At 44.4% G+C, this 14,507-nt stretch overlaps 1 protein-coding gene across 9 annotated transcripts in view; it reads right to left on the bottom strand.

Annotated features, from left to right (window-relative positions):
* The window catches only part of SLC23A2 (solute carrier family 23 member 2), a 141,902-nt gene that overhangs the window by 22,468 nt on the left and 104,927 nt on the right, over positions 1-14,507 (bottom strand). For all 9 annotated transcript variants that reach the window (XM_077872312.1, XM_077872310.1, XM_077872315.1 and 6 more), the window contains 3 exons: positions 10,436-10,524; positions 9,357-9,427; positions 8,252-8,433 (listed from right to left, as the gene is read on the bottom strand). In XM_077872312.1, the coding sequence (XP_077728438.1) occupies positions 8,252-8,433; positions 9,357-9,427; positions 10,436-10,524 (342 nt within the window). The remainder of the gene's footprint in view (positions 1-8,251; positions 8,434-9,356; positions 9,428-10,435; positions 10,525-14,507) is intronic.

The following is a 14,507-nucleotide window of genomic DNA, read 5'->3' as shown; positions in this document are numbered from 1 at the left end:
AACTGCTTTCAAAAAGCTTCAATATTTGAGAAGGCTATGTAGAGAATTCAACACTAATAACATCCCTGAGAGGCTTGTGTTAGACATTATGTGAAGGTTGCCCTGCCCATCATCCCAGCCTTCTGCAGGAGTGGCTTCTATGACCATCCAAGTCCCAAAGCCAGCAGTCCAAAATCATGCAGCCAAAATCATGTTTGCAGGGCAGGTGGGCCAGGGGGTCTAGCTCGACAGCCTGGGCTCTGAACTACCCTGCCACATTGTTGTAAGGGTAGGGGTGCTGGCGCTGACTCAGAAGGCTCTCTACCTTGAGTCCCACACTCCTGACCCAACTATACTGAGGACCACGGGAGTCAGCGATGTCAGGTAACTCCCCTGTAGCAGGACCCGACACGTCCTCATCTGTCTGCTACCAAGTGTGGCAGCTGTGGGATGGCTTCCCATCGCTGACACAATGAAGGTACAACGATGTGTTTCATCACCCACAGGGAAGCACTCTTTCACTTACAACCCGAGGGAGGGAGAGTTGGCATAAGAATGGGTTCCAGTCAAAGCTCAGCTTAATTGTTCCTGGGCACAGCTCCAATTGTGGAGATGAAATTATCAGCTTCGCTGACAGCCGGTCAAGTGCAGCTTCACTGTCACATTCCTGACAAGGCATGTGGTCTACAGCCAGGTGGAGAACAGGCCTATGCTGCTCCATCCTCTCCCCACCTACTCAAGTGCTCTGCTCACCTGGCAATGGGAGTCTCAGCCCAAACACAAAGTCACTGAGCCACTACCAGCTCAAGGCTGGAAATTTATACATGGTGCCCAAGCTATTTCAATTCCCCTCCAGGTGGTGAAGTTTAACAAAAAGATGGGTATGGTAATGATAGGTACTAAAACTGGTGTACTTTAAATTTAGGTCAACATAGAATTTTCAAGTTCCAAAAAATGCTGATTTATTTCAAAGTGAATACTATAAGATCCCAAAAGCCCCCAAGTCTATTATCGTTATTTCAGGCAACACCCCCACCTGACTGTTATCACCTGCGCTGCAGTGTTCACTTTTCAAAGCACATCCACAAGGGGAGGGGGAACACACACAGAATTCCAGGAAGGACACTCAGACCTCAGGCCAAATCCGGCAGCACAAATGAAGCAAGTAGACTAGGCAGGCGAACACTCCATCTTCTTGCCACTCTAAAACCCATCCCCTTCTAGTTTGTTTATCCTTAACAGGCCTGTGGGGCAGGTAGGGCAGGCAGTCCCATAGCAGAGAGGCAGCAGCAGAGGCTCAGAGATGGGGAAAGGATGAGCCAGCCTCATGTCCTCAGGCCAGGGTTCTGTCCAACCACTGGTTTGCTGACCTTTTACCTTACGAACATTATGCAAGTAATGCAGACTAAAATGTAGGAAAATTATAAAAGGCAGAGAAACAAAAAGATAAAATCTTGAAGATTACACATTATCCCACCCCTGTGTAATAACTATATAACATTCTGGTCTATAGATTCTGAATAGCTTTCATTCTCTGGATATTTACAGGGCGTCACTAGGTCTGGGGCACTGGGGTTAGAGAGGGACATGGGACTGCCTGACATCACCCTTGCCCTGGGAGCACCAATAGGTCATCATCTGACCCAAAATGAAATCACATTTCACTATGTACTTACCAACTAGCTTATAGCCCCTGCAATGCCACAACCTCAACAGATGGAAATGGGCAACAGCACCTTAGTGGCTACTTAGCATTCCATCTTATGGACATACCACATCTTGTTCCACAATTTCCATATGGTGTGACAGCAGGAACAACATAAACAACTGTGATAGATTACCCTTTCCTGGTACCTGTCTCTACATCACCCTGTGGCAGGTTCCTAGAACTAGAATGGGTCTGTCAAACAGTAAACACCTTATTAAAAAGCTTTTCTTTCTTTATTGAAAAGCTTTTCATACAAGCTGCCAAATATATAAAAGTTGGATGAATTTACAATCCCACCCAGAGACAAACAAATCCACTTGCTACTCACTGCAATACAAGGTCTTACACTTTTAAGATTTATTTATTTGAGAGACACAATGAGAGAGAGCAAGTAGGGGGAGGGGCACAGGAAAAGGAAAACAAGCAGGCTCCCCACTGAGCAGGGATCCCAGGACCCTGAGGTCATGACCTGAGCCAGAAATCAAGAGTCCGGGCACTTAACCAAAGGAGTCAACCCAGGTGCCCCATAGGATCTTATACTTTTAAATCTCTACCAACTTCATCCATTTAAAAAACTGTAGTCATTTATTTGAATATTCATTCCTTACACGACACATAATAGTAGGTATTTCAGCATTATTTACAACAGCAAGTATTTCAAACATGAGTATCAAGTGAGGAATGTTTTCATAAATTTACACCATTTCATACTATTTAACATTGTTCAATTTACAAAGAATGGAATAGATCTAAACACATTGTCTTGGAGAGATGAGCCCAACAAACAGTGAAAAGCAGATGACCACAGTAAAGCTGCATACATGCACTGTATTTATGCATAGAGGGCAATTACTAACTTTTCACTAGTTAATCATGACTTTTTTTTTTTTTTGGAGGGGTGGCAGTGGGTGGGAGGAACTATTACCTTACTTTAGATTTCCTCTGTTTAATTACTGTTAAATTTCAAATAACTAGAATTTTAACATATTTTGGGGGAAGAGAGGAAACGAGACTTCTTTGAGTATGTGGTGATGGTACATGGAGGTTCATTACACTGTTCTATCCTTAAATAGGTTTGAAATTTGGTACATAAGTAATCAAAATAATGTTTTCTCAAGAAAAATGGTTTCCAGGCGGGACCAATGCACGGGCTTGGAAATGTTACCCCATTTGCCCTCCCTTGAGAATCTGTCTCTAAATGTGCCTCTTTTGGCTGACTTAAGAAACCATGTCACTACAATCTGATCCACCACCACTACTCCCACTGCTAGTAAAATCCCTATGAAGGGGCACCTCGGTGGCTTTGTCGGCTAAGCAGCTGCCTCTTGATTTTGGCTCAGGTTATGATTTTAGGGTCCTGGTACCAAGCCCCGTGTCAGGCGCCACAATCAGTGGGGAGTCTGCTTCATTATTCTCTCTCCCTCTACTCCTTCCCCTACATGTGTGCTCAGTCTCTTTCTCTCAAATAAATAAATCTTTTTTAAAAAATCCCTGTGAATATGTACTTTGAGAACTGGGGAGGGTAACCCTTTTTACATGATAATCAGCTATTTCTACTTCCTTTTTTTCGTTAAATGGCTGCTTATATCACATCATTCACTCATTACTCCACCAAGACTCTCTCTTTTAATGAAACTATAAATTAATGACATTAGCCTTTTTAATGGCATGTTATAAATATTTTCCCAAATTCATTTATAATTTAGCTTCAGTGGGTTTTGATAGGAGTTTTAAATGCATCAGTAGTAAAATCTATCAATCTTTCTCTTCATTATCTGCTTTAAGAAAGATCCACCCCATCCTGTTTAAATATTTATGTAGGTTTTCTTGGGCACATTTATTGTTTTACTTTCTATACTTCAGTCTTTAATTCAATTTAAATTGTAATTTGATATAAACTAGGAATATAAACTCTTTCCAAATAATTATCTAGTTTTTCTTAAGTAATTCTTCTATTCCCCCCTGATTTCCAGTATGACTGCCATCATACACTAAATATTAATTTCTTCTTGGTTCTGTTTCTATCCCTCCCATTCTGCTCTATCCTGTCCCCAGGACCACAGCGCTGTTATTAGGTTCTGAAATGTATTTAAATTCTTATAGGAGAGTTATCGTTCCCTTTTCTCTGACCTTTCTGGGAATGACCCACATTACTTCATTTTCTTATTCAAGGATTTGGACATCCAGAACAACCTTAAATGATACTGGTAATAATAAACATGCTTATCGGGAATCCCTGGGTGGCTCAGCGGTTTAGCGTCTGCCTTTGGTCCAGGGTGTGATCCTGGAGACCCGGGATCGAGTCCCACATTGGGCTCCCTGCATGGAGCCTGCTTCTCCCTCTGCCTGTGTCTCTGCCTTTCTCTCTCAGTCTGTATCTCTCATGAATAAATAAATAAAATATTTTTTTAAAAAAATAAACATGCTTATCTTGGTTTCTGATTTCAGCAGGCAGGCCTGATATTTAAGTCTTTCATCATTAAAGGATAAGGCACTTAAAAATCTTATTCATGAAACATCCTTCTATTCCCATACTGTTAACAGTTGGAAGCTGAGATACAGATTGAATTTGACTGATTTAGTTGTCATTATGTTATTAATTAAATCCATCATAGGCCCATAATGAATTTTAATAATAAATTTTCTAATATTTAATCATCCTTGAGTTTCTAAAGTGATAAACATAATATGTTGGCTTTTTTAGTATTATCTATAGCATCATTTTCCAAACAATATTCCAAAGAACATTCTTCTAAGATATGTTAATAGATATGGCACGAAAAAAATTGTGTGCACAGGGCTAGACACCAAGGCCTTTTTTTGAAGAGTCTTCTGTACATTTACATTTTGAAAGATCACAAGGAGGGGTGCCTGGGTGGCTCAGTCAGTTAAATGCCTGCCTTCAGCTCAGGCCATGATCCCATGATCGAGCCCCAAGTGGGGACTCTCTGCTCTGCAGGGAGTCTGCTTCTCTCTCTCTCCCTGCTCCTTCCCTTGCTTGTGTGTGTGCCCGTGTGCTCTCGCTCTCTCTCTCTCAAATAAAACCTTTTTTTAAAAAAAAAAAAGATCACAAGAAGACTTAAAGTAGAGAAAGACACTGAGCCTTAGCATACTACTAACCTAAACATATCTGAACTCAGCTTGGGGCTTTATACCAACTCTAGGGAGGAAAGTAAATGTTGGTCCAAGCTTTCCCTTTTGTATTTGCTCTGTCAGGATCTGTCATTGAGATAAAATTGCCTGGGAAGTTTCCCTTGTTTCTTAAAGTGCCAGAACCGCTTCACCAGTGCATGAATTTTCTCTTCCTTTAAATATAATATACTTACTAACAACTGTAGCTCAGAACTTTTTTTAGGGATAAAATCCTCTGACAGCATTCCTGACTCTTCCTGTGGTCAGGGGTGGGACTCACATATCCCTGTCCCCCACTCACTTATTATGAGGTGCTTATTGAACACTTGCTCTTGACAGGTGGTGAGCCAGGTGCTGGAGGTACCGTAGGGACTAGCACTGAGCAGAAGCCTCGCCCTCACAGAGATGGCGTCTCAAGTACAAAAGAAGCAGGGTGAAAACTAAGAAACATGAGAGCAGAAAAGAAAAGCTCGATAGAAGGATGCACAGATACAACTGAGGAATTTTCCCACAAAGAGAGAAAAACGTGAAGAAACGGAAAGCAGAGGAAGCATTTGGGAGGTCCAATATTCTAGAAGTTCCAGAAAGAGATAAGAAGAATGGAAGGGAGGAAGGCATCCATGAAATAATTCAAGATCATTCCCCACCTGCCCCCCACCCCTCAAAAGTTGGACATTCCAGAGTAAAAAGGCCCCAAGTGCCCAGTGCAAGATGTAAACAGAACGAGGGATGGCAAGGGAGGTTGTAGACACAATGAGAAGACCCACAAGCCTCCAAAATTCTAGCTTGGGTCCAAGTGCAGTTTCAAAAGGAGGAGACAGGAGCAAACAGTGGCCTAGTACTTCACAGGGCTGTGTACAGGCAGGAAGGGAGCAAGAGAGAAGCTGGAGACCAGTTTGGAAGCAACAACCCACAGTGAAGATTGTCAAGTGGGGGACTGACTCTGGAGGTGAGGCAGAAAGATGGCCTGCACATGAGGAAGAGAGAAAGCCAAGAATCGGGGACACCAGCAGGGTTTCCAGCTGATCAGCTGGCTATGTGATTGTGGCCCCTATTGACAACAGGATGGCAGGAGGAGGGCACTGGTCCAGGGGCAAGGAGAGAGTCAAAAGCTTAACGCTTTCTCCCTTTGAAGTTTGAGGTGTCCTGTGTAACAGCAACTGGAGGGTGCAGGCCAGGGCTTGGACTCTAAGTCTGGTGTCCAGAGGTCTGGGCTGCAGGCTCTTGTGAAGTCACCAGTGTAAAAGGTTTGCTGGGGCCATGCACTAGATGAGGCCTCCTGGGGGAAAAGCATGTGGTGGGGAGGCTGCTTGGGATCAGGTTCTGAGGAACCCCAACATTTAGTGGTCAGTAATTGGGGAGGAGTCCCTTTTGGTTTTTATGCTTTTCTGTAAACCACCCATTTTATTAATTTGCCGTTGCTGTTGTTGCTGTTTTTAAATCTGGGGACAGGGAGCATAGCTATAACCCTTCCTTTCTGGATCTAAGGTTTTATCCTGCATCTGTGCATTCACTCCCTTCTCTGCTCAATTAACCTTGTCAAAAGTGTGTTCACATGTTATTTTCCAAAGAACCAACATTGGGATTTTTCACTTCTATATGTTTCATATTTTTGTATTTGTATTAATTTTTGACCCCTTGCTTCTATTAGGCTCATTTTTATCCTGTTTTTCAAGTTTCTAAAGATAAGCTCTTCATGTACTTTGCTTTAAAGATTATATGGGTGTGTGTGTGTGTGTGTGTGTGTGTTTAAAGATTTTTTATTTGTGGGCAGCCCAGGTGGCTCAGCGGTTTAGTGCCCCCTTCAGCCCCGGGCGTGATCCTAGAGACCTGGGATCGAGTCCCACATCAGGCTCCCTGCATGGAGCCTGCTTCTCCCTCTGCCTGTGTCTCTGCCTTTCCCTTTCTCTGTGTGTCTCTCATGAATAAATTAATAAAATCTTTATTAAAAAAAAAATTTTTTTTTTTTTTTGAGAGACAGAGCTTGAGAGGGAACAGAGGGAGAGGGACAAGCAGACTGAGCCACCCAGGTGTTCAAGATTGTACCTTTTTCTGACTGCTCTGTGGGATTGGTCAGTTCTCACCATCATCTTCTACATTATCAGTAATTGTGAAGTTTCAATCTCCCCTCTAAGAGTCATTTATAATAGAGTCATTTATAATCTCTGTTTTCCAACTTCTCAGCAGTCTGGGAGTTTGTTCACCCTTTTTCTGCTGACTTCTAATTTTACTGTATGATGCTAATTACATTTTCTCCTTCTTGGAACTTACTGCATTTCCCTGAACAAACATTCTTCCATGCCCTTCTACACGCCCATGAACAATCCTGGACATTTTCACATACCTTAATTTGTAAGGATAGATGGATTATAACTATGCAAGGATGCATTTTACTTGCTCACCATTTTCCAAAATAGATAGGCAGGTTTAAGTGTTATAGGGTAAATTCTGGTCAGACTATTTGGGTTCTGAAAGCCATGCTGACCACTTACTAGCTGTGCATCTTTGTGCCTCTGCCCCTCTTGCTATTGAATGGGAATAACACTGGGGCCTACCTTAATTTACAGTGTGCACGGGTGTTTGGCAAAGCACTACTAATGCATGGGCTCAAGAGGTGCTGCTTATTGTTTAATAATTACAGAAGACCTCACAAAACAAAAACAACTGGAAATTCCCTTTTATTATTTACTTTTAGAAATCTTGTTGGTTGGCAAAATTCCAGGTTTTGAACCATTTCCCTGTGACAAGATCAACTCTTATATACACTCTCCAGGAACACAAAAAGAATGTGAGGTTCTATTTGTGGCATACAGAATTCCATGGCTCTAAAAACTAACCTTAAAATATTATCAAAGTCCTCGATATCATTACTGACGACATATAAAGGGGTAAGTGACATATTTAATAGACTTGAAGTTCCATCCTGAAGGACCAGCAATGACTGGCAGGACTCTGGCAGGAGCCATGGCCTCCCCACAGATGTGTGCAGAAGCCTGGGGAGTCACGTTTCCTTCAATGCCAACAGACCCTCCTGCAGCATCTCGGTCTCCTGCCAATCCAGAAGCCCCCCCCCCCCCCCCCAAGTTTTCATCTAAAGGATTCAGCTTCTCGTATTTCCTCTCATGTGCAGGAGACTTGGCATGACCTCAAAAGTTAAAAACTAATGCCACCACCATCTTACACACACTTCCTAAAGTCTGAAACCTTACAAATCTCTCTATATACATCACTGCCAAACAGGTCTTTAGAATACCTTGACTGCATGTCACTTCCCAATCTCTGGGGCTTAAACCCTTCAATAACTTCCTGGAAAGAAACAAATCAAGATTAAACTGCCAGACTATTCTTACTTTAAAATAGAGGCTGCCCTGGGTGGTGGGAAGGGGAAGGGGAGGTGCTGACAGTCTGTGCTAAGTGGTCTAGATTACTCACAGCATGGCGATGCCCCAGTGCTTCCCCGCTCTCTCTCCTGCTGCCTGGAAGCCCGACAGCCCGATGAGAGCCACCGTTGGTGTGATAGTCAAGGGTCCAATATATTTCAGCAGAGCCCCAGGCAGGCCTAGGAGGCCAATGACCACTTCTATCAGTGAGGACATGATGATGGCACCCTGTATCTAGAATGAGAGAGAGGACACGGACAGGAGAGTGAGCTGCCTATAGATCGCAGACTTCAAATGTCACCTGCAACCACACTGGAAAGTTCTGCCAAGCAGTGAGTTATTACCTAACAGGCATGACACAGATGGAATATTCCTGAGGCCCCAAAAGAAACGAGTAGGGTGAATGGGGTCTAGCCAACCTATGAACGACATGGTTGACATAGAAGCATTACAGAAATGGGTACTGATGTACAGCCAACCTGCCTCCCCACAGACTAGAGAGATTTATCACTCCCGCTCAAGACATAGGACATTCAAACCCAGCCTCAGAGGGACACTACAGCACAGACTCTAGAGTGAGACCCTGAGGGACATTTAGAAGATAGTGTTACCGACACAAATTCTAAAGGAATGTTTCTACTGTGGATAACAGCTGTATCTGTGCCCATTCTGAACTAGCGGTGAAATAAATATCTTCCAGGTTTGAGAAGATCTAGATGAGCTGTAAGCCATTCTTCATGTCTGAGGACTCCCATGCCCTGTTTCATTCAAGTGCACCACAGCAGACAAGCAGCTTTAATTCTCTCCACATACACACAAACAAATGCAGCCTGGGATGAAGAGTTCTGCTGCCTCCAGGCAAGTCTCTATAGCTCCTTCCAAGGGAGCCATGCCCCTCGGCCGGTCACACTGGAGGGGCACAAGGGGTGGGGGAGGAGGAGACGGGGAAAGGAATGAAGGGCAAGAAACAATACTGTCTGGTTGCACAAAGCATTTCTGCATGCTTTGTTTTACGGTGACGTCATCTAAATTTAGTTTCACAACAGAAATAAACATGTCAGCAGCTGAAAAGGAAAAGGAGGGCTTAGTGCAAGTAACTACAATTTCTTGGACACAGTCAACAATGAAGCCACAAGCAGACAATGCTCCTCTTTTACCTCGCGTATCCGGGGATACCAGATGTGCTCTGTGTGTAACAGCTCTGTGGTTCCATTGGACACTGAAACATCTTGAAAACAAAAACAAAGACAACATTTTTTTGGAGTGACACTAATGTTGCACAGGATATATTCATTTTACTCTTTGTAAGAAGAAATCTCCTCCCTGTTTTATGTATAAAGTTCCCCTCCCTAAAATTCAAGTTACCACAGTATAGCTTTACCATACTGAAAGGTAGATTCCCCAATGTTAATGGAAGCAAATTTATTCATCGACTGAGCGCTCCCAGCATGTCAAAAGATGACTTAACTGGGGATGCATGTTGCTAGTGCCAGCCTCACACGAAGACCAACCTTTGCAAGCAGCTAAGTGAAATGCCCAAGAGCAAGGTGGCCTGACTGAGGTTTTTAAAACAGAGGGCCTTTTCCAGTTCCTAAATCCAATCAGTGGTCACAAACTAATTCCTAGGAGCAAGGAAGGAAACAAAGGTTGGAAAACCTTGCTCCTAGAACCGAAAAGTCTAACAGCATTTTGAGAGTACAACAGGTCTATCTGATTTTCTCAAACCTCTTATCTCATTTTTCCCTGACTGTATCGGGTTATTTAAGGATCTCTGTAATCACTAATGGAGAGGGCAAAGGGGTAGGGACTGAAAGTCATTTGCAGAAAACCAAAGCAGCCAGATCCTCAAAAAGCAGAGATGTTTCAGAGAAGGGATGCTGACGCAGCAAAGAGAGTGATTATTGGTGGTTCATAAAATCCACTGAAAGAAAGAGGCAGAAAAATAGCACAATGTTGTTCTAGTCCATTCCCATATTTATTAATTTCATTAGCATAGAGAAATGAGGTCCTTTCTGGTCCTTATTTGCTCTGGGATTAGGGATGAACAAGTGGGGAGAGAGAGAGAGACAGAAACACGATCCACAGACTGGAGTGTTCTAAGCGGTTTGTTGGTTTGTGTGTTCTGTGCCCAATTCCAGAAAGGATTTAAGGCTGCCAAGGGCAGCACATCCAGGCCTCCCTTCTATCACCTGTGCTAAGGGACCCCAATGACATACGTGGAAATAACTGCAGTTACCTGTGGTGTTACATTTCCATTTATCTAAAGACAGGATGGCTCGAGCAGGGGCCAGAAATGCAAAAGCACTGGCCTGAAACAGGGGTAACCTAAAAGAAACGAGACCAAAACCATGATCACGGCATCAGGAACTACCAAGGTAGTTCACGATTTGACAGCTTAACAGTCTTTTCCATAGAACATAGCACATGAGTAAATGCAGGCACGTGAGGGAGAAAGAGCCCCAGTCCACACAGATCTCCACCATTTAGCCAGGGCCGCCGGCTTCTCCGTCTTCCCCTCCTGCTGCTCTCCCCACAGACAGTCCCAGCAAGGGCCCTGGGGGAGCCCTGTGGTCAGTGCCAGCACCCCAACACCAGGCCCAGGCCCTGCCATCACATTTCCCCCTTGGGAGTAAAGGATGTCAGGTGTTTGGGTGTCTCACTTCCCTGCTGAGTTTGTGATCACCTTCTTAAACATCGGTGTCTCTTCCATTTACCACTCCCCTCCTCCCTACCTTTATATCCTTATTGGTTATCACAGAGAAAAAAAAATCTCTCCCGTCATTCCATTTTGTAAATCAAATCAGCCCTAAAATCTTAGAGGATAAGCATCATAATTGTGTTAGTGATCTAGAGCTATTGAGGAAAGAAAAACCGTAACTTATAAATCAACAGTAGACATAATATTCTGCTTAATCACAAACAATACTCAAAAAGCATTTTAAACCCTATTTTTAAAGCAGACCCAGGGTCACCTGGGTTGCACAGTCGGTTAAGCATCAGACTTCTTGGTTTTGGCTCTCATCATGATCCCAGTATCTTGGGATCAAGCCCCACGTGGGTGTATGCACTCACCAGGAGTCTGCTTTATTTCTCTCTCCCTCTCCCTCTGCCCCTTTATCTCAAAATAAATATTTTTTTAAATAAAATAAAGCAGACCCAGGAAGCATATGGACTCTCTGTTAAATCTCCTGCCTACAATCCTCAAATGCCACCATTCAATTACATTTTAGATACTTCATGCTGACTTTCTAAACATCTGAACTACTCAAATTCAAAAAATTTGCCATTTTCTTTGAAAGTGGAAGGCATTTCAGCTACAGCTGTATAAAGGTAGCTTTACAGGCTAACATAAGAACTTGACTGCTATTTTTAACACTATTTTCTGGGTAAAATATAAAAACAACTGTGTGCAGGGCTGGGAACTCCCAGATGTCCAGATACTTCTGAAATACTCCCTGGCAGCCTTGAATCAGTGTCCTGGCCAGCGGTCGGGGAACTCAGCACTCGCCTCTCTGCATTCCGACAGCGAGTCCTGCCCAGATTGGGACAGGAAATGGGCTGCGAGAAGGTGGCTCTGGCTGAAGGATAAGCAGCCACATTATAAGCCCAGAGGCAGCACATACCTCTCTGTGCCAGATACAGGGTCAAGATTCTTTTGTTCTCCTGGCTGTTTTACTCATGCAAGGAAATCAATTCAGAGTAGGCAGGATGCTGGCTCTAGGGCATAGAGGCAGGCTACACAGTACAAACCAGATGTGTTGTTAGCAGTCATTCATATGGGCATGCCCTCCACCAACCGCCTATTTATAATTGAGCCCAGAGCACAGTAGCATCAAAAGTAGAAGTGAAGGTCACCTGAAGTGGGAATGTTTATCAAAGAAAAACCCTGTTTGATTTGGTAACTTTTCATAAATGTCTTAAAAGGGTAAAGGGAGGTCAACATCTAATCAGGAATGGATGTCGTCTCAAATGGCCCAAATAACATCTGCTTTACTATTGTCTCAGATTTCAAGCAACACATCCCAGGGCCACGTTATGTGGGTTGCATTCAGAGGCCTTGTCCTAGGAACAGGGCAATCGACACTGCACTGGTGACTCACTGGACAGGAAAGTGTAGACTGGTTCTGGGTTCCGCCCCCGATGTCATGAACTCTTCTTGACCTTGTCTGGATCTGGGCACCGTTTAGGGCAAACGTTTTACAGCTTAACTTTGACCAAAAGTCCTGAGAACATAGCTACCAAGAAGTTCCCTCATTTCAAGTCACTGGGATCCTGAATTCCTTTGAAAGCAGGTGGTCACAGAAAATCTGCACATGTGTTGCCCTGGTCTCCCAGGATGCTCTGGAAATGGCCACATATGCCAGCTCACATGTTCACTGTCCAGCCACACACACCATCTGCCACAAGCAGTACGAGCAGGAGGATACATGACCACACTGTACAGCAAGCAGCAGAAGTGCCCCAGGGTGGTCTCCACAACTGGCAGCAGAAATTAGCGGCTTAATGGAAGTGTTCTTAGGTAAAGTTGTGACAAAAACATATTATTTCATCAAACAAGAACTTCCCTAAATACAAAGCCAATTTTCTAAGAAAAAGATGGAGGAGGATAAAGATACTGTCATCTGATGTGTGTGTGTGTGTTTTTTTTTTTTTTTTTTTAAGTCCTTTCGCAGCATACAGCTGACCAATCCCAGGGCTCTACTCTCTATACTGCAGTCACATGCCTATCACCACTTCAGGTCCCTGGGCTCCCCATGCAGACAAGACTGTCTATTCTTTTACTTTGTCCTAATTAAACTGTGCCTCTCTTTACACCAGGGACTGGCTCATGACTCGTCTTTGTGAGCAACGTTTTCTCAGGACACAGCCACTCCCATATCTTCGCCAGTTGTCTGCAGCTGCTTTGGGGCTACAGTGGTGGAGTCCCGTAGTTACAACAAGACCACAGAGTCGAAAATATTTCCTGCTAGTTCTTTTACAGGGAAAATCTGCTGCCATAGCGCGTACAGAAATCTTAAACACAGGAAGAAGTGGTAGGTTTTTGCAGATGAGTTTTTAAGGTTAACCGTGTCACTAGATGTTCTGAGGGAAAAAAAATCTGAGCAGACAGGCAGGCATGGTTGTCATGACATGCTCCCATGTTAGGCTCCAGACCAAGGATGGAGGGAAAAAAACTCACCTAACCGTTTCTTTAAAACTCTGCTAGAGGTCTCCCGTTTCCTTGTCCAGCCCCAGGAGACCAGAGCTCCGGGCCCTTTACAGACCTGCACTGCAGCATCTTGCCTCTGAGCCTTTGCTCTCTCGGTCATTAACTCACTTCCAATGTTCCATTTGTATTCCTCATTCCAGGCACAGAGAAAATACTTTCTCCTCCAGGAAACATTCCAGGATCTCCTTCTTTGCAGTCCTACTGTGTTCCCTGACAACTCAGGACTTTCTGGCTGTGATTTCTGCAAGTCACCCTACAAGTTGCCAGGAAGCTGCTTCTTGATTCCCTGGGGTGCTAGTTAAAAAAATGGAGATGTCTGCATCTCACCCAGGCCTGCTTAATCAGAGTCTCGGATGAGGCCTCCAATCTGCATTGTGAACACTCACTTCTGGGTGACGCTGAGGCACCAGGCACCACAAACGCAGACAACTCCTGTGCCAGTGAAGGGATTTCCTGTTTTACAATGACAGAAAAAAACGAGTCCTGGGTACCGAGGATTCCTGCTGTGTGAAGCACACAGCTAGCTGTGGCCACACACAAAGGCGGTGGTAATGCAGATAGGGGGGGTCTGTAGGAGCAGTCACCCACCTAGATTAAAGGGGAAGAAGCAGGGTAACATGTGTGGGAGGGGCTGTGAAGGGTCCAGGCAGAGAGAAGAACAGTCACAAATGAGAGCAACAGCAGCCCCAGGAATTCTCTGAGAACTGCAGGCACCTGACTGGGGGTAGGGGCTGATGTAGTGATGGTCGGGGCAGACCAGGGGCAAACACCCCACTTTGTGCCAGCAGGCAAGAGCGACCTTGCTCCAAAAGGACTGCTCTGAGGAAACTAGGGAAGCTGACCTGAAACCCAAACATTTCTTACAAGGCACTCCAACAGGCTGTGGCCTGACTCCACTTGTTGTCTGTACCTTGTTGACCCCCTTCTGCCGCCGTGTCGGCCCCAATGACCTGCCAGCCCAGGTCTCTACATGCACCTTGGCCTCCATGGGCCCCCCTCAGAACATCTAAGCAATCTGTACAGATGGACACTCTCCCTGACTGTGGGCCTGACCATCTCCCCACAGGGCTGGAACTGCCCTGACAGTAGAAACTGGGGC

The sequence above is a fragment of the Canis aureus genome, chromosome 26, assembly GCF_053574225.1.
Source record: "Canis aureus isolate CA01 chromosome 26, VMU_Caureus_v.1.0, whole genome shotgun sequence".
Lineage (NCBI taxonomy): Eukaryota > Metazoa > Chordata > Mammalia > Carnivora > Canidae > Canis > Canis aureus.
This window is presented reverse-complemented; position numbering and strand designations above follow the sequence as displayed.